The sequence below is a fragment of the Pseudochaenichthys georgianus genome, chromosome 8, assembly GCF_902827115.2.
Source record: "Pseudochaenichthys georgianus chromosome 8, fPseGeo1.2, whole genome shotgun sequence".
Taxonomy (NCBI): Eukaryota; Metazoa; Chordata; class Actinopteri; order Perciformes; family Channichthyidae; genus Pseudochaenichthys; species Pseudochaenichthys georgianus.
Window position 1 is genome coordinate 25,453,398 of NC_047510.2, and position 20,789 is coordinate 25,474,186.

Sequence of the window (20,789 nt, forward strand, 5' to 3'; positions counted from 1 at the left end):
CATTTGTTTGCTTTTTAATGTTGCAATACACAAGGAAAACTGATGACCTGCTCACAGCTAAAAACAATTAAATGCAAACAATTGTTTCCTATGAGCAAAAGTATTCCATATAACGGTAAACATTTAGGAGTGGACTAAAAATTGTAATTTGTCGTCCATGTCTGTTCTTGGGCTTGTCTGCTAGAAACGGTACTACACCATGGCAGTTATTTTCTGGGGTGTCATTTGCTTTAGTTGTAACGGCTGTATAAAGGTGATGTATTGGAGGTCAGCCAGTTTATATTTGAACTTCAGTTGCTGCAACAAAGCCTTTGTACATGAGTAGCCTCTTTAAAAGGGTATTTACCATGGGCTCCTGGCAATATAATGACCTTCACATTAAGATATAAACATGGTCTCATAACTTTGTGTCCATTGGGTTTTCTGACTGGAGACTGCATTCTAATAGAGTACCCAGAACTCTACTAGGGTAGTCAATATGTTTTAGAGGTACAATTAGTTTACAAAGCCTTGAGTTGTTACTTTAGCTTAGCAAATGTATTCACTCCTGTTTTTGAGGACTGATTAAAAAAAAAAGAAAGTGACTATGAATTTTTAGATAAGTATAGTTACAGATGCCATTATTTCAAGGCATCTGGGGGAAAAAACTGAAGCAAGACTTATTGACTCAATGCTATTCATGACATCACACATTTGTTTTTAGACTACAACGCCTTGTGGAAGATGTAACTTCCTGGGATGTATTTTGGTCCCTGCAACAAAGTGCCTGTTGGGACTCAAAGCCAGAAACCAGTGAAGCTGTAAATGTGTCGGTTTGTGTTTCACTTTACAGTGGACTGGAACTGAATCGTACTCATACATACCACATTAAAACCTACATGCAAAAATAAACTTGAATAAAATAAAATGGGGCTGCATTTTAAATTGCTCTCCATTAACTGTAGTATATACTATTTCAACATTTATTGAAGCATCAGTGTAACCACTAGATGTAAACCCACATGTCAGGTGTGGGCCAATCACATGCAGGTATTTCGGTGCGACTGCAGCTTTAATTCTCATCAGTTAATGAGTAATTGCTTCCAGCTGTCCTCTCCATGTGATTAGTCTGCACTGGGAAGTATTTAACATTGAGAGTTTGAACCTTCTGCATCTTATTTAAATTCAGTATGGCTTAGATTTCCTAAATTATCACTTGTTCTACTTGTAGTGGTGTGTTTGCTTACTTTGCTTTCCTGTTCTGTTCTGATAAAAGAGCACAATGGTGACGGCAGCTCGGCCAGCCTCTGTGCCATTCGAACTTTGAGAGATGGACCAATAGAAAACTGCTGCATTAGGGTTTGACACAGAAAGTCAAATCAGTGAACCACAATTCAATGAGGGATCCACTATCAGCGTACAATGCACAGAAGTGTCCATACTCATTGCGGTAAAGGCTGACTTCTTTAAAAATGGACGCCTTTTGTCTCCATGGGATTTTTTTTTGGGAGAAGTCAAGCATTCACAGAGCAGTCAGTGTCGACCTGTTGCTGCTGGTGACTCTGAATATTTATTTGAAGCTGGACTACAAGACTGTGGCTCCAAAGTGACTGTAAGTTGTTGAAGATTAATAGGAGATGCTGTATATATAACTGTGGTTGCTTAAGTGGTAGTTTTGATTTGTTGTGTTTTCAGAAGTGTCCCTGATTTCAGTTATTTTGTATTCTCTATAGACATCTAAGGACTCTGTGATCTACTCAAACAAGCTGATAATCTTACTAGTCGCCGGGCAACATGGCATTAAAAGAACGACCCGTGCTGTTGTTCCTGTTTCCTGTCACTATAAGAGGTGAGATGTTTTTATTGTGTTGTGCAGAGAATCTTTTTTGTGACTTCTTCTTCTCGGCTGACTTTGTTACCTTTCCGGGGCAGGACAAAGTTTGATGGCAGTCACTCTCAGCAGCCGCCCCTCTCTCTTCCTGCTGTGTATTCAACAGGTGCTTTCTCTCTAAAGCTGATGACCGGTATGTGAGACCTATTCAGTGTTTCATTGAAGGTATTTTTTAAGTGTGCATGTAGTATGGTGGATGAAGTAGTCACACACTTTACCTCAAGGACCAGTGTGTAGGATATAGTGGCATCTAGCAGTGAAGTTACAGATTTGAACGGAAAACCCCTCACCTCTCAATTTCCAGGCATGTTGGAGAACTGGAGTTTTTTTTAAATATATAATTTATATACCTTTTTTAAAGGAATATCACCCACTAAAGACTGTGTACATTCATTCTCAAATAATACATAAGCAGTGTAGTATTTCGCAGGGCAATTTTTTCTTTATTTTATTTAGTACACTACTGGAAAAATGGGTCTTTGATTTTCCTGCTCACGTTTTTTTAAGACATTGTCAATGGACGTTTTGCTTTTCTTAAATGCGACCACCATTTTAATTAGAAAAAAAACACCGTTCATTGTTTAATACAAAATGAACATTTATATGTGAAGTATTCCTTATTTATAAGGTAGAGCATTTGTTCAACCAATAAAGAAACCATCAATCACAGTTTCAAAACTCATTACAGAATCACCTAATTCAAAGTTACATGGTTAAATATAATTGATTATACATTTAAATCTACCTAACTTTATGAGTTAAGTCAGGCAATTTTTGGGGGGAAACAATATATAACTGAGTACAAGCAGAAATGTGTTGACTTCAATTACGGTGAGAGACGCTTGTATTTAATTGTAGAGGACTGGACAGGAGAGACGCTCACCAGTGTCTTCTACACCGGAGACCTCCTGCACCTCGAGGCCTCTTACAGCGGTCCTGATGCGGGACACAGACGCCTGTTTATCGACGGCTGTGTCGCCGCTCTGTCTCCTGACCCGAGATCAGCCCCCAGATCCTACTTTATCGAAAACCATGGGTAAGAGAAGCTCAGAATACAGTATGATCCTGATAATTGGTTCTTAAATTGCATTCTAATTGTTTTCGTCAGGTGCTTCAATGATGCCAAAGAGGACGGATCAAATGCACTTTTCAATCCCAGAACAAGATCTTCTTCTCTTCAGCTGCAGCTCGATGCCTTCCTGTTCCCACACGACACAAGGAACTCAGTGAGCCACTTCTATAACCTGAAGGACTTTGTCATGTTTGGAAATGCTTCGAAGTTGTATAATGACATTTCTTTGGTCTCTCTTATATTAGGTTTTTATCACTTGCCAGCTGAAAGCGACCTCTGAAACGCAGAAGAGCAGCCCCGTCAACAAGGCCTGCAATTATATAAATTCAAGGTGCTTTTATTACTTATTTTATGAATTGTTGCTCCTTACTGTAATATTGCAAAAGGTTTGTCAGTGTATCATTTACAAAGGCTCATCAGGTTAACAATTATTTATAAGCTAAAACTGGTTAAATTGTTTGCTCTTAATATTTCTTGCTGCTTAAGTAATCAAGTTACTTAATTAAGGAAACATATATTTGTAATGAGGTCCAACGTTTACTGTAAATATAAGGATAAATACCTTTTCTAAAATGAATTTTCCATGCTGTCTCTGTACAGCCAGATCAATGTAACAGTGATGCTTACCTCAGCATTTTGACTGTAACAGTATACATGTGTGAGGAATGTGCTAAATGTAAGCTTTAAGAATATTTTAGAATGTTGATGCTGCCCATGGAGTATATGTAAATAAATGGCTATTATTTCAACATTGGATTTGGGTGTAAATGCAAGGCAAGTTTATTTATAGAGCACTTTTCAACGCAAGGCAATTCAAAGTGCTTTACACAAAACAAAAACAAAAAAGAGCAAGCATTAAAAAAGAAAAGCTAATCAAATAAACATTAAGAAAAAAATACAGCAACTGTAGAAAAATGTAGAAAATATTACGTTTTCTCCGTAATGTTGTTTCCATAACAACAACAATTTCAATTTCAATGTCAACTGTCCTTCAAAATAATATATTATATCCTTTTTAGTTTCACAGAACACAAATTGGGTTATTTACATAATATATTTACATGATTTTGTTGTGCAATAAAACAAACCGATAGACACACGATAAAGGAAATGTTCAAATTCGGCTGTGATCGTAGCAACATCGGGCCATTCGTGAGGGCATCTTAAGCCATCGTATGACCGCTGGCGGAGTTTCTCAGGCTCCGGCAGCAACTTCGTGAGCGGAGGCAAAATCTTTGGCATGCCAAAAAATTGCCGAAGGACCTTGCGAAGGTTCATTTTCGTGTTGAATTCGTGTGTCAATTTTGCCCTTCGTAAGGCCATCGTGAGGGCATCTTGTTATCATCGGTGCCATCGGGCATTCGCCCCGATCAGAGTGAGTGTGAATGCACTGATAACACGAAGATGACACGATTTGACAAGATGCCCTCACGAGTGCCTTACGAAGTTGCCGCTCACGAAGTTGCTGCCAGAGCCTGAGAAACTCCACCGGCGGTCATACGATGGCTTGGATGCCCTCACGAATGGCCCGATGTTGCTACGATCACAGCCGAATTTGAACATTTCCTTTATGGTGTGTCCATCGGGTGTCAATTTCGGGACAGTGTGTCAGGGCCTTTAAGGAAAACAATTATTAATTCTGTATACTAATCATCAGATGGATAAATGTCGACTGCAGTGATGATGTGTGTCGATGTTGCGACGATGCATGCTCCAGCAACTCTCCCACCGGTCAAACAAACCTCGGAAGGCTGATCCCTGAAGGTAAACTGTAAATCCTACAGTTTTATAACCGTATTGTTGAAATACAGTATTTATCCACATTCATGATAATATTTATATATTCAACAAAAATGTCTTCATATTAATAATTAAAAAATCATATGTGTCCGAAAGGGAGTAGGAGAAAGCAAATGCTTATTCATTCCCACCCCTTACTTGATCAATGATTGTCCTTTAAATCATTATGCAAGTTATTCCTACCTACATTTAAATTTATACATACATATACAATCATTTCTCATCTTCAATCACCTCTCTTCATTCTCATAGTTTTCCAAAAAAGTGTTTCTGTACATCCTTTTAAACTGAATTATGCTTGTGCTTTGTTTTAACTCCTGCTCCAAACCATTCCACAAAATCAACCCACAGAGATTGTTATACTCATACTTCTCAGAGTTGTTCTGACCTTGAGTTGTTTAAAATGTAGATTTCCTCTCAAAGTATACCCACCCTCTCTGTCTATGAACAATGTTTTTAATTTCCTATAGTATATTATGTCTTGCTCTGTAAATGATTTGTGCTCTTTTAAAATTAACCAGATCAGTGAACTTCAATATGTGTGACTTCAAAAATAATACATTAGTGTGTTCAAGATATCCAACATTATTGATAACTCTTATAGCCCTTTTTTGTAATGTGCATAATGGCTGTAGGTTGGTTTTGTACGTGTTTCCCCAAATATCCACACAGTAAATCAGATATGGCTATATTAGTGTGTTATATAGAGTATACAATGAGTTGTAGTCCAGAATGTGTCTGGCTTTTCCCAATATTGCGATAGTCTTAGCCAGTTTTGCTTTTACATGAGTGATATGAGGTTTCCAGCTGATTTTGTGGTCTAAAACCACACCAAGGAACTTCATTTCAGATACTCTTTCTATGTTTATCTAGTATTAATTGCACCTGTGGATTTGTTTTATGTTTTCCAAATAACATAATCTTTGTTTTCCTTATATTTAATGATAAATTTGATCGATTTTTAATTATTGGCGATTTTAATATTCATGTGTGCTGTGATTCCCGACCGCTGGTCAAAGATTTTATGAATCTCATTGACTCTTTTAATCTTACACAGTCGGTTAATGGCCCGACACATGAGAAGGGACACACACTGGACCTGGTGTTGTCTCATGGTTTAGATGTTTGTATCAGGGACATTTGTGACACTGGTATTTCGGACCATTTGCCTGTGTTATTTACTATGATGCTGCCTTGCTCTCAAGTTGACTCGTGCGTTCCGGAGCGACGCCTACGTGCGCTGAATCCTCTGACAGCGTCACAGTTTTCCGTTGCCTTTAATGATGCTGTGCTTTCCACTTTAAATGACTCTTGTGATGCCAGTGCTGAGGAGATTCTCAGCCTTTTTAATTCTACTTGCACGGATATTCTGGACCTGATCGCTCCATTCACGGCCAGACACCCTAAACCTGTGACTGAACCGTGGTTAACTGACTCTACCCGCGCCCTACGACGCGCATGTAGACGAGCAGAGAGGAGATGGAAGAAGGATAAACTTCACGTCTCCTTGGGGATTCTGAGAGACAGTTTAAGCGAATATCAGAGGGCTGTTAAATGTGCAAAAACTCATTTTATTTCAAATCTTGTGTCCAAAAACAGAAATAGGCCCCAGTTCCTTTTTACCACTCTTAATTCTCTTTTAAACCCCTGTAACTCTCCCTGTGTTGTGCCATCACCTACTCTATGTGAAAAGTTTCTTTCATTCTTTAATGATAAAGTCTTGGCCATCAGATCTTCACCTCCTCCTCTCACCTTAGACCCAGCAGTGTATCCTGTGTGCTCAGCTATCTTCGAGCAGTTTGACCTGGTTTCACTGTCCGAGTTATCTGAGGTGGTTAGAAAATTGAAACCTTCACAATACCCCTTTGACAGTATTCCTCCCAGACTACTGAAAGACGTTTTTAATACTATTGGGTCATATATTTTAACTTTGATAAATATCTCTCTCACCTCAGGCTGCGTTCCAACCTTTTTTAAACATGCTGTAGTGCAGCCTCTTATCAAAAACAAACCTTGATCATTCTGTTCTCTCCAACTTTAGACCTATTTCTAAGCTTCCCTTCCTGTCTAAAGTCCTAGAGAAATTGGTTTTAGCACAACTGCAGTCACACCTTGTTTTAAACTGCATATCAGAGAAGTTCCAGTCTGGTTTTAAATCACGCCACAGCACGGAAACTGCTCTTCTTTTAACTGCTGATTCTGGGAATTCTGCTGTGCTTGTGCTTTTAGATTTGTCTGCTGCTTTTGACACCATTGACCACCACATTTTATTATCACGCCTTGAACTGTGTGTCGGTATTAAAGGTAACGTCCTAAAATGGTTTAAATCCTATCTGTCAGAAAGGACCTTTTCTGTGCATCTTGGCCAGTATTCTTCAGCTGCAGCCCCACTAGCATATGGGGTCCCACAAGGCTCTGTCCTGGGCCCCATTTTGTTCAGTCTGTATTTACTACCTCTGGGGTCAATTTTTAAAAAGCACAACATTTCTTACCATTGCTTTGCAGATGATCTGCAGGTATACCTGCCTATAACAGCAAATAAGGAATCTAGGATTGCCTTGCTTAGCTGTCTGAAAGACATAAAATCATGGATGGAAATCAACGTCTTGACTCTTAATGAAAAGAAGACAGAGATTATAATATTTGGACAGTCTGAACTCCTGGATGGCTTTAATAGTGTGCTCGGCCCCTTAGCCTCCTACAGCCGTCCCTCTGTCAGAAATCTTGGAGTCATCTTTGACAACTGTTTTAAATTTGACAAACAGATAAGCTCAGTTGTCAAGACAAGCTTCTTCCAGCTGCGGCTTCTGGGGAAGGTAAAAGCCTATCTTCCTAGTAAGGAATTTGAACAGCTAATCCACTTATTTATCACGTCTCGTTTAGACTACTGTAACTCCCTCTATATTGGTGTTGACAAGTGCTTGATCCGTCGCCTGCAGCTGGTCCAAAATGCGGCTGCCCGCCTTCTTACTGGGAAGAGACGTTATGACCACATCACACCCGTTCTGGCAGACCTTCATTGGCTTCCTGTCAGTTACAGGATCCAGTTCAAGTACTTACTTGTTGTTTTTAAATCATTGCATGGACTGGCACCACATTACCTGTCTGAGTTGTTGCACCGCCATGCTCCTGCTAGAGCATTGCGCTCAGCTCAGCAGAATATGTTGGTGGTTCCTCGGAGCAGGAAAAAAACCAGAGGTGACAGGGCCTTCAGTGTTGCAGCTCCCAGACTGTGGAACAGCCTCCCAGCACATATCCGGACTGTTGAGTCTATTGAACTTTTTAAATCCCAGCTAAAAACTCACCTCTTTGCAATGGCTTTTAATACTAGTTGAGCATTACATTTTTATATTTGTATGTGTTTTTTTATTTATTTATTTATTTTTAATTTTTATATGTTTCTATTTATTGTGCTTTTTATTATGTTTTTAATTATTGTTTTTATTATCGTACTCCCATTGGGCTATTCACTATTGTAGTTACTGCCTGCCCTGTACAGCACTTTGGTCAGCCGAAGGTTGTTTTAAATGTGCTATATAAATAAATAAAGATTGAGATTGAGATAATTTGTTTGTGTCAAATCAATGTTTTACTTTAATCATTTCTGCTGTTATCACTTCCATTAGCTCTTTATAATTGTCACAAATATTATATTAGTGTAATCTGCAAATAAAATACATTTTAATATATTTTATACTCTGCAAATGTCGTTGATGTATATTATGAACAGCTTTCTTTGAACATTTCTTCAATAATGTTTTTTACTATAATCATATCAATATTATTCCAATCGGTCGAGTATTTGCTTTTACATTTTCGCACAGTATCTATGATTTTTTTTTCTTCGACTGGTGTGAGGAAGAAAGAGCTATTGTTTTCATTCCAGAGGTCCGTATCTTCCCCTTTAGTTGTTTCTACAGTTTTAATTCTTTCTGCCAGATCGGGCCCCACATTTACAAAGGATTCATTAAAACCATTAACCACATCTTCTGTATTATTAATAACATTATTTTTGTCCACAGAAAACTCAGGGTAACCTGAACTTTTTGCTCCATTTCTAATGACACTATTTAATAATTTCCTTAAACCTTTCATATTATTCTCTAATATGTTATTATACTATTCTTTTTTACATATCCTCAGAATATGGGTTAATTTATTCTTATATATTTTATATGTATCTTCTGCTTCTGAAGTTCTATACTTAATGAATTGTCTATATAGTGTATTTTTCTTTTTGCAGGCATTTTTTAGGCCATTAGTGATCCATGCACTGTGAGTTTGTTTGTCTCTCTCTCTGCATTGTTTCACAGGACGGTTTTTGTCATAAAGTGATTTAAAAATGTTTAGAAATTCATCATAGGCCTTGTCAATATCTGTCTCTCTCATATACTACCCTCCAATTCTGATGTAGGAAGTCGTTCTTAAATGCAATTATGTTATCTTCAGTTCTCAATCTTTTGTATTTGAAATGGCTGGCGACTTTAGGATTCTTAGAACTGCAGTGATAGATAATAAAAACAGGTAAATGATCACTGATGTCACTATATAATAGTCCGCCTACTGTATCCATCCATCCATCCATCTTCTCCCGCTTATCCGTGGTCGGGTCGCGGGGGTAGCAGTTCCAGCAGAGAGCCCCAAACTTTCTTTTCCCTGGCGACATCAACCAGCTCTGACTGGGGGATCCCAAGGCGCTCCCAGGCCAGCGAAGAGATATAATCCCTCCACCTGGTCCTAGGTCTACCCCTTGGTCTCTTCCCAGCTGGACGTGCCTGGAACACCTCCCTAGGGAGGCGCCCAGGTGGCATCCTAACTAGGTGCCCGAACCACCTCAACTGGCTTCTTTCGACGCGAAGGAGGAGCGGCTCAACTCCGAGTCCCTCCCTGATGACCGAACTTCTCACCTTATCTCTAAGGGAGACACCAGCCACCCGGCGGAGGAAACCCATCTCGGCCGCTTGTATCCGCGATCTCGTTCTTTCGGTCATGACCCATCCTTCATGACCATAGGTGAGGGTAGGAACGAAAACGGCCCGGTAGACAGAGAGCTTTGCCTTCCGGCTCAGCTCCCTTTTCGTCACAACGGTGCGGTAAAGCGACTGCAATACCGCTCCCGCTGCTCCGATTCTCCGGCCCATCTCACGCTCCATTGATCCCTCACTCGAGAACAAGACCCCGAGATACTTGAACTCCTTCACTTGGGGTAAGGACTCATTCCCTACTTGGAGTGGACAGTCCATCGGTTTCCTGCTGAGAACCATGGCCTCAGATTTGGAGGTGCTGATCCTCATCCCAGCCGCTTCACACTCGGTTGCGAACCGATCCAGTGAGTGCTGAAGGTCGCAGACCGATGAAGCCATCAGAACCACATCATCTGCAAAAAGCAGTGGTGCAATCCTTAGTCCACCGAACTGCAGACCCCCCCCCCCCACGACTACGCCTCGAAATCCGATCCATGTATATTACAAACAGGATTGGTGACAAAGCGCAGCCCTGGCGGAGGCCAACCCTCACCGGAAATGGGTCCGACTTACTGCCGAGGACCCGGACACAGCTCTCGCTTTGGGAGTACAGAGATTGGATAGTAGAGACCCCCTCACCCCATACTCCCGCAGCACCTCCCACAGTAACTCCCTGGGAACCCGGTCATACGCCTTCTCCAAGTCTACAAAACACATGTAGACCGGATAAGCGTACTCCCAGGCCCCCTCCAGGATCCTTGCGAGAGTAAAAAGCTGATCCGTCGTTCCACGACCAGGACGGAATCCGCATTGTTCCTCCTCAATCTGAGGTTCGACAATCGGCCTGACCCTCCTTTCGAGTACCTTGGAGTAAACTTTCCCGGGGAGGCTGAGTAGTGTGATGCCTCTGTAATTGGCACACACCCTCTGATCCCCCTTTTTGAAAAGGGGGACCACCACCCCGGTCTGCCACTCCTTCGGTACCGTTTCCGACTTCCACGCAACGTTGATGAGACGTGTCAACCATGACAGTCCCTCAACACCCAGAGCCTTCAGCATTTCCGGGCGGATCTCATCCACCCCCGGGGCTTTGCCACTGTGGAGTTGTTTGACGACCTCAGTGACCTCCCCCCGGGAGATTGGCATTGATCCCCCGTCATACTCCAGCTCTGCCTCTAACATAGAGGGCGGAGTTGTCGGGTTCAGGAGTTCCTCAAAGTGTTCCTTCCAACGTCCCAACACTCCATCAGTTGAGGTCAACAACGTCCCATCCTTACTGTACACAGCTTGGATGGTTCCCTGCTTCCCCCTCCTGAGGTGTCGGACAGTTTTCCAGAACAACTTTGGTGCCGCCCGAAAGTCCTTCTCCATGTCTTCTCCGAACTTCTCCCACACCCGCTGCTTTGCCTCGGCCACGGATGAGGCTGCTGCCCTTCGGGCCTGTCGGTACCTTGCAACTGCTTCGGGAGTCCCCCGGGATAACAAATCCCTGAAGGCCTCCTTCTTCAGTCGGACGGCTTCCCTGACCACCGGTGTCCACCAGGAGGTTCGAGGGTTACCGCCCCTTGAGGCACCTAAGACCTTGAGACCACAGCTCCCCACCGCGGCTTCGGCAATAGAGGCTTTGAACACCGACCACTCTGGTTCAATGTCCCCAACCTCCACAGGAATGCCCGAAAAGCTCCGCCGGAGGTGTGAGTTGAAGGCCTCCTGAACTTGGGCCTCCTCCAGACGTTCCCAGTTCACCCGAACTACACGTTTGGGCTTACCAGGTCTATCCAGAGGCTTCCCCCGCCACTCGACCCAACTCACCACCAGATGGTGATCAGTTGACAACTCCGCCCCTCTCTTTACCCGAGTGTCCAAAACATACGGCCTCAGGTCCGATGATACGATAACGAAATCGATCATGGACCTTCTGCCTAGGGTGCTCTGGTACCACGTACACTTATGAGCATCCTTATGTTCGAACATGGTGTTTGTTATGGCCAATCCATGACTAGCACAGAAGTCCAGTAACAAACCACCACTCCGGTTCAGATCAGGGGGGCCGTTCCTCCCAATCACGCCCCTCCAAGTGTCTCCATCATTGCCCACATGTGCGTTGAAGTCTCCCAGCAAGACTAAGGAGTCCCCTTCAGGAGCCCCATACAGGACTCTTTCCAGGGTCTCCAAGAAGGCCGAATACTCTGAACTGCTGTTGGGTGCATAAGCACACACAACAGTCAGAGTTTTCCCCCCCATAACCCGCAGGCGTAGGGAGGCGACCCTCTCGTCCACTGGAGTAAACTCCAACAACGAAGCACCTAACCGGGGACTTGTGAGTATCCCCACACCCGCCCGGCGCCTCACACCTTGAGCAACTCCGGAGAAGAATAGAGTCCAACCCCTATCCAGAAGTAAGGTTCCAGAGCCGACGCTGTGCGTAGAGGTGAGCCCAACCAGATCCAACTGGTACCGCTCCACCTCCCGCACAAGCTCCGGCTCCTTCCCCCCCAGAGAGGTGACGTTCCACGTCCCCAAAGCCAGCTTCTGCCGCCCGGGTCTGGTCCGTCGAGACCCTCCGCTTTCACTGCCACTGATACTACTGTATTGTTTTCCATAATATCACTGGATATGTCTGGTGTCTGCAAGATGAGTGTGAAAGTGCAGGTCAGGAGGAGAGTCATCAGCAGCAAAGGGGTGGATATATATTATAAGTTAGTGTCCTGTAAACATGTACGCTGATTCAGAAGCTCTGCAATCATAAATAATAATACATTGTAGTGCCGAGAGATAGGGAGTCGGAGGGAGTCTGTAATACAGTGGTCACCACAACATATATATTTTTACAGTTTAGGTTGTGTTTTGAGTGCACCAAGAAAAGCGCTCTTCACATACAAGACAATACAATGTCTCCAAATATAAAAGAGCAAAGGAATAGGAAAGAGTGAAAGAGGTTATGTCAATAACTAGTAAGCCAGTTCAATCCTGAGCTAGCCGAACATGTCTGGCATGTCCTCCCCTGTCTCCCCCTTTCAACTCTAACATCTACAATAAATCACCAAAAAATACCTGAAAAGAATGAACAGTAAAACAAAAATGAATCAATCGAGCTAAAATAACAGAACATTATCAAAGTATTTAGGCAACAGTACAGGGTGAACTTCTGAAATGGATCATTAAGACTAGCTTTCAACTCTATGGATTTATATTTTTTAAGTCAATTTAAATCTTATTTTATTTTAAGTATTTGTATGCATTTTCAATACTTTCTTTTAGTTTTAACTGCATGGATGGATTTTTGTATGACATGTCTTATGTTTTAAACAAAAGATCAAATTAGATCAAAAGTTATATATTTGTCCCTGCGGGATTTACAGTTTGTACAGATCAACAAAACATGGATGACAGATTAAAAACATAATTAAATGACACCATAGACAACCATAATAATGTGATGTGTACAAATTAAGGATCCAGGGGGATGTCAAAATTAGTGATGTTACGTATTGTGCCGAGGCTTCGGAGCGTGTGTCGAGTAATCCCCGAAGCTTTTTGTGAAGCATGTATCGAGGCTTGTATCGTTTTGGGCCAGTGACGTCATCGATGACAAACGAAGCCTCGCTGCCTGTCGATACCACGTGACTGCTTCACGAAGCGATTCAGATCGGTTGAACCGTTGAACCCATGGATGGTTGAACCACAGTGCTGATATTACCCATGCCATGGATGTATTTATAAGAACCATATTACCCCTCCTGTACCCGGGACCCGTGACACGATGGAATTAAGAGAGCTCAGACCCTCACTTATATAGAGGTCAGAACATGTCATAAGTATAAATAGATACAAGCATAAATAAATGTAGGAATAAAAACATGAATAAATATGTTGCAGTGTTTTCAGTGAGATTCAGCGTGTGTGCTGTGGCTCAGCTGGAAAGCAGTTGACTCAACGACTGAACAATACGTCTTTTTTGTTGTTTATAAAAGCTACAGCTAAATGAGATAAGGGATTTGCAGGGACGGGTGGCGCAGTGGTCTGTGCATCTGATCATCAGATCAAGGGGAGTGCTGGGGAACTCCAGTTCGAAATCCGCTCCTGCCGCCACTGCGTCAGGCCGTTGTGTCCTTGGGCAAGACACTTCACCCGGATTTGCTCCTGTGGGTATTGTCCACAGTACATGTATAATATCAATGTGTACTTGTAAAAGCGCCTCGATGACTTCGAGGCGTGAAGATGGACGGTGTGGCGCAGTGCGCTGTGCAATGATCATCAGATCAAGGGGTGAAACCCGCCGCTGCTGCGTCTGTAAAGCCGGTGTGTCCTTGGGCAAGACACTTCACCTGAACTTGCTCCTGTGGGTATTGTCCACAGTGACCATTGCATGTATAACAAATATGTGTAATGTGTGTCTGTAAAGCGCTTTGAGCACTGGAAAAGCGCTATAATAAATGTAAGGAATTATTATTATTAATGTAGTTAATAAATGTATTCTTTGATATGGTTTAGCCTTTCTCAGGCTACAACATGGTTACGTTTAAGAATATTATTAAGGAATACAAATCCCTCTTTGCAATGTTTACCAGCCTCCTTAGGCTTTTCAATCACAATCATTCAACTGGAATAAAAACAATATTGTTAACATGAAAATATGATTTTATGTTCGTTGTTTAGAGTTATTCTAAGGCTTTACTCATTGGGAACTCGGTATGAGATAGAGCACACTGTTGAGATGTCTAATCTGCCTGTTTTACACACTTTGACCAACAGGGGGGTTTGCGTTCAAATGAAGCCCATGATGAAGCCTCATGAGATGAACCCTTTTGCGAACCAATTGGCTGGAAAGCTTCAAAGCTTCATAAGGCTTCATCTCGCCATCACTAGTCAAAATGCTTCCTGCATGGTTTTCATGAACTGCAACACTAACATTTTATTTAAAATCCAAAGTAACAAGCAATGAAGCAAATATATGCACATTTTAAACATGTGAAAACGCCCTTCACCTCTCTCCCAATCAGCCTCATGTATTGAGTTCAGAGTGTGCAGCCAATTAAGCTGATGCGTGTCTGATTGGACGCAGGTGTGCTGCTCTGATGAGGATAATGATCGGCTAGAGTTTAAAAAAGCTCCACCGCTCACCCTGAACCATAGGCCTACTGTGAGACAGTCAGGAAGACAGAGAGCAGCGGACCAGTTTCACTTATGGAGGCCTTTAATTTTCAGGTTATCCTCCTTGTAGGACTCTGTGTTAGCTCCTCTTTTGCTTTCCCGTCCACACAAGATGCTTCGTTTCAGAGCCTTGCGAACACAGGCAGGTCAGAAATCGGGCAGCAGAAGTCTCCGGCTGAGGAACCGCAGCAGGTGAATACCATCAGAGTGACCTGTCATCCAGACTCATTGGAGATTGTTATCAAAGCCGATATGTTTGCGGTTGGAGCTCCTGTTGATGGTGACGAGATACGCCTTGGAGTAGAGACCAACAACCAGTACTGCAGAGCTACAGCGTCTTCAGCAGATGAGTACAGTATCAGTGTTGGACTTGTGGAGTGCGGCACCAGACGCTGGGTAACTTTAAATATATTTCATATATGATTCATTATAGCTTCTAGTTTTAAACACGTCTAATCTCCACAGGTAACTGAGGACTCTCTGATCTACACAAACCTCCTCATATACTCTCCTGAGGCTTCTCCATATGGTGTTGTTCGAATGGAGGAGGCTGTAATTCCAATTGAATGTCATTACGAAAGGTCTTTGTCTCTTTTTGTTTTTAAAGCTCACATTGTAAAAATCTTTGAATGATGTCTGTCTTTTTTTTAATGCATGATTTCTGTTTCTTAGGAAGTACAGTTTGTCCAGTTCTTCACTCATGCCTACCTGGATCCCCTTCATGTCGACCCAGGCTGCAGTGGAAATGTTGCAGTTTAACTTGAGAATCATGACAAGTGGGTTTTGATAATTATCTCATGTTATGAGTTGTCATGGCTCTATTTGCACTTAGTACTTTTTTCTGTCCGTGTGCAGGTGACTGGCAGTACAAAAGAGGCTCTAATGTGTTTCAACTCGGTGAGCCCATCAGCATCGAGGCCTCGGTCAGAATTGGGCATCACGTGGCGCTCCGAGTGTTTGTGAGCAGCTGCGTGGCTACACTGAGCCCTGACATGCACTCCAGCCCCAGGCATGCCTTCATTGAAAATGGGTAAGGCTGCAAATTGCTAAATGGCAAAAAGTAAAGTCTTTTTCTGACCCTAGAGGGAGCTGTTTAATGTGTAAGGCTCTTCAAGTGGTTTAATTCAGACACGAGCAATGCTGACTCGAGTGACAGGTTAATAAAAGATCAGTCCTTTAGTGTCGTCTTCAAGTTAGCCATTAGCTAAGGCTAGCTGCAGTTTTCTTTTAATCTTTGGTATTCTAGTTCTTCCTTTCTGTGCTGCAAAGGCACAGGTCAGATTTGTGCAGTTCTGACTCTAAAGAACTACTTCCAGAACTTGCCAATAGAGAGGCGAAGTCCCGCCATCTACTTGCGACCCATGGGACCTTATTTCGGAAAAATTGTGTATTGAAGTCAATGGAGAGAGAAAGATTATCTTTCAACCCCGTTTGAATTGTGCAATGAATTACACATATGACGTTTGTTAATCTTTAAAAATTATTTCCATGTCAAAAGTCAGTTTGTAGTAAAACTGTTGAAATATAAGACTATGAAAATACGCAACTAGAAAGACTACGGGACCCGGTCCCTCATGCTGGCTCTTAGGAATCAACTAACTCCCCTTGTGTGTATGTACAGCTCTCAACATGCCCAGACTTTGAGTGATTTCAGCTCTTTTAATACTTTTCACCTCATTCTGAAAGGAAGAAATGAAATGTGCCAAGGTGACGGCCGTCTTGGTCTGTGACGCGAGAGGTAGTTCATTGAGCGTTTCACACAAAAAAAAGTTACTTCACATTTTTACAACACACTTTTATTTTTTGACTTGCAAAATTATCTTTTAAATTGACAAACGTCATGTGTGTAATTCGTGGCACAATTCAAACGGGATCGAAAGATCATCTTTCTCTCTCCATTGACTTCAATACATACTTTTTAGAAATGAGGTCCCATGGAGGTCCCCCGGAAAGGGAGAGACTTCGCCTCTCGATATGACTAGAAATGTTAGCGGTGGAGTTGCATTGTGGGTAATGTAGACTCTGGTTATAGTAGTCAATGAGTGCTAATTTAGTGTTGCTCTTTTTGTTTTTCCTCATCATAGGTGCTTTGTTGACTCTCAGCTTCCAGGCTCAAGGTCTCAATTCTTAGCCAGGACACAGGATGACAAGCTCCACATGTCCATTGATGCCTTCAGATTTTATAATGAGGACAGAGGGGAGGTGAGGCTCTATTAAATTGCTCTGGTTGAATCGAACCCTGGTGCGTTTAGCCGCTTGGTGCGGTTCATTTGGGTCGGTGTGAATGCAGTCCGATACCTCTGAAGTGAACTAAACAACCGGACTCTGGTCCGCTAAAATAGGTGGTCTCGGAGCGCTTGCTTGCGAACTCTGGAGCGGTTCATTGCTGGTGTGAACGCAGTCCGCACCAAAACATAGGAAGCGCAGTATTTACGTGTCACAAGAACGCGGATATCTTCAAAAATCTTTAGCGAAAGAGTCTTTCAAAACATCCCCGGTTGTTTAGTTAAAGAGTAAAGCAGAATGAAGTGTTGAACAGTGATGTGTAAAGTAAAAATTCTCCGTCAGCTACATAAAAGTAAGAACACCTGTCGTCGGTGAAACTCCCCTCCTCTGCAGAACGTCTCATGGATAAACAGGAAAAGAACACCGACAGGCTGATCAGGAGCCCTACGCGAAGCGAAGGGATCTAGATCGGCATGAAGGTGTTCTTTTCCTCATAATGACCGCGCTGCTACACATTATCCCGCTTATTACATGGCCACATTCTCAACAAAGTAACGACATGACTCCCAATATTAATTGAAATGCTTTTGTGGATTTAGAAAATTATTTTATTGATTTAAAAAATAGTTGTATTTACATTTACATGCATCGGCTAAGAAAAATAGTCCGTTGTTACTGTTTGAACTAACGTAGCAATGGCAGGAACTGCTTCGATAGCGTTTTTGAGGAGCTTCATGATTACAGATTTGAAAAAATCGTTGCTTGCTTTAAAAGTAGCACAATTCATTATGTCAAACCTTGGGAAGTATCTAGATCTCCCTGCCCTAATGCCAAAGTAACTGGCAACTGAATATGTCTTGCCGTCCGACCTATGTCTGGACCGCTGCGTAAAAAGGAGGGTTTCTGCCAGTTACTTCTCCGCTGTTTTCTTGTCGCTCTTGTTTTGTCAATTAGTTTCAGCCAAACTGTATACAGTTAAATCGAACGGACTTCTTTGTGCAGATGTGAGCGTCCTTAACAACGGTCAATAAATCCTTGACAGCGGTCTGTCTGTTCTGGATTAAAAACGTGTCACGTGTTTTGAATTGACCAATCAGAATCGAGTATTCAACAAAGCCATGTAGTAATGTTTTTTAACGGACGTTGTCTGATTATATAATCATATGCGCGGGCCGCTAGTGTCTGTTGATCTCCAGACTAACAGCAGCATGAGAATAACCTGCCGAAAGTGCCGTTGCTCCATGGCGGAGGCTCCGCTAGAAATTGCCGGGATTGCGTTTGTACCCCCTTAATGTCTGACCAATGGTTGAGCAGCATTTCCGAGCACATGACTTGTGTTTAAAGTTTATAGTCCGTTCGAGTTTTGCCCGTGTGAACGCAAACCGAACCTTCTGAAAAATGAAACGATGTAACAAACTGTCGTCTGGTGCGCACCAGAGAGCGGACTATTAGGTATGAACGCACACTTAAACATGATTGTGTGCATGTTTCCCAACACCTCCTTTTCTCATAGCTCTACATCACATGTCACCTGTATGCTGTTCCAATAAATGGCACGGATGCAACAACCAAGGCGTGCACTTTTGTGAATGGAAGGTAAGTGAGATCCAGTCTAAAATATGTGAAATTACACACAAAAAATAAAGTATTGGTGCTGAATGTTTTTTATTTATCAGATGGCAGTCCGCTGATGGTAATGACTACTTATGTGGGCAATGCAAAAGACCAATTGGAGTTGAGCAAACTCCCAGCAGCCCGAGCAAGTTTAGGCCTCGAGGGTTTGTGAAGCCAGAAGAGCGTGAACCCCTCTGGAGGAGTGGACTGAAGACCAGTACAGGTGGGGAGCTTGTAGAAACTTGTATGATGAATATTGGCTGCAGAATAGATGTCGTCATAATGATCAATTGTGACATGTTTTGGCATAGGTTTTAGACGTGATGATGGCTGGGTAACTGAATTAACATACATTGTGCTGGTTTGTGTTAGTGTGGGAACATCAGGCCAGAGTGGGACCGATGATGGTCTTGCCAGCCAAGCAGAAAAGCCGACCCATACCTGCAGAGGAGCCTTCTTCCATTATTGATCAAATCAGCAGATCTACAATGTTTGGCAGCCAGTGGAGGAGTGGAATAAACAGAGTTGGTAAGTCAATGCCGGTATTTAATTATTCTTTGTTCATTTGAAGCCTTTAACAATCTCTAAATTGAGATTAAAATGGCCCATAATGAAATCTTAATGTTGAATTGTTTTTCTGTCAAAGATCAGAGGAAAGGACTGCTTCCTGATTCATCATCGACCCAAAACCAGGTGGACGTTGTGACTTTAGCTTCTGAGCAGAATAAAGACGAAGAAGACAAAAGTGGAACAGAAAAAGGTAAAATGTGAAAAGTCTTAACTCTTTTTTTTTTTTAAATGGCACTCTGCAATGCACCTTTTACATTAACACTTCTACGACTACAGATGAAGATGCTGAGGAAGTTCCTGAACTTCTAAAAAAAAACCTCTCCTGAGGCCGACCTGCAGTCGAAGGCAGCGGGGCTGAACAGTACCAACACAGCGGAGCTCGATGAAGTCCTCCCAACTGCTGCGGTTAATGTGGCTGTGCCCCCACTGTCCAACACCACTGCAACAGAATCTGACCTTTCTGAAACAATGGACTCGAAGAGATAATAAATGATTCAAACTTTCATTTGTTTGCTTTTTAATGTTGCAATACACAAGGAAAACTGATGACCTGCTCACAGCTAAAAACAATTAAATGCAAACTATTGTTTCCTAATGAGCAAAAGTATTCCATATAACGGTAAACATTTAGGAGTGGACTCAAAATTGTAATTTGTCTTCCATGTCTTTTCTTGGGCTTGTCTGCTGCTAGAAACGGTGCTACACCATGGCATTTATTTTCTGGGGTGTCATTTGCTTTAGTTGTAACAGCTGTATAAAGGTGATGTATTGGAGGTCAGCCAGTTTATATTTGAACTTCAGTTGCTGCAACAAAGCCTTTGTACATGAGTAGCCTCTTTAAAAGGGTATTTACCATGGGCTCCTGGCAATATAATGACCTGAACGTTAAGATATAAACATGGTCTCATAACTTTGTGTCCATTGGGTTTTCTGACTGGAGACTGCATTCTAATAGAGTACCCAGACCTCTACTAGGGTAGTCAATATGTTTTAGAGGTACAATTAGATGGTTTACAAAGCCTTGAGTTGTTACTTTAGCTTAGCAAATCTATTCACTCCCGTTTTTGAGGACTGATTAAAAAAAAAAAAGTGACGATATGAATTTTTAGTTAAGTATTGTTACAGATGCCATTATTTCAAGGCATCTGGGGGGGGGGGAACTGAAGCAATACTTATTGGCTCAATGCTATTCATGACATCACACATTTGTTTTTAGACTAAAAGGCCGTGTGGAAGATGTAACTTCCTGGGATGTATTTTGGTCCCTGCAACAAAGTGCCTGTTGGGACCCAAAGCCAGAAACCAGTGAAGCTGTAAATGTGTCAGTTTTTGTTTCACTTCACAGTGGACTGGAACTGAATCGTACTCATACAGTAACCACATTAAAACCTACATGCAAAAATAAACTGATTGAATAAAATAAAATGGGGCTGCATTTTAAATTGCTCTCCATTAACTGTAGTATATACTATTTCAACATTTATTGAAGCATCAGTGTAACCACTAGATGTAAACCCAC

General features: G+C 42.2%; 1 protein-coding gene and 1 pseudogene across 1 annotated transcript; both read left to right on the forward strand.

Moving 5' to 3' along the window:
• The first annotated feature begins 1,001 nt into the window (after positions 1-1,001).
• Positions 1,002-3,474, forward strand: LOC117451713 (zona pellucida sperm-binding protein 3-like). The gene is made up of 7 exons (XM_071203895.1): positions 1,002-1,037; positions 1,322-1,591; positions 1,713-1,828; positions 1,912-2,003; positions 2,729-2,906; positions 2,979-3,096; positions 3,188-3,474. The coding sequence occupies exons 1-7, from the start codon at positions 1,002-1,004 to the stop codon at positions 3,365-3,367; spliced, it is 990 nt and encodes a 329-aa protein (XP_071059996.1). The 3' UTR covers positions 3,368-3,474.
• Positions 3,475-14,829: 11,355 nt separating this feature from the next.
• On the forward strand, positions 14,830-19,773 carry LOC117450927 (zona pellucida sperm-binding protein 3-like; annotated as a pseudogene).
• Positions 19,774-20,789: the final 1,016 nt, after the last annotated feature.

Excerpts from the sequence above, each read along its gene's own strand:
- LOC117451713 (XM_071203895.1), top strand. The coding sequence starts at position 1,002 with ATGTCAGGTGTGGGCCAATCACATGCAGGTATTTCG. Across the intron at positions 1,592-1,712 it reads ACTGTGGCTCCAAAGTGACT|ACATCTAAGGACTCTGTGAT; the intron begins GTAAGTTGTTGA and ends TATTCTCTATAG. Across the intron at positions 3,097-3,187 it reads CACACGACACAAGGAACTCA|GTTTTTATCACTTGCCAGCT; the intron begins GTGAGCCACTTC and ends CTCTTATATTAG.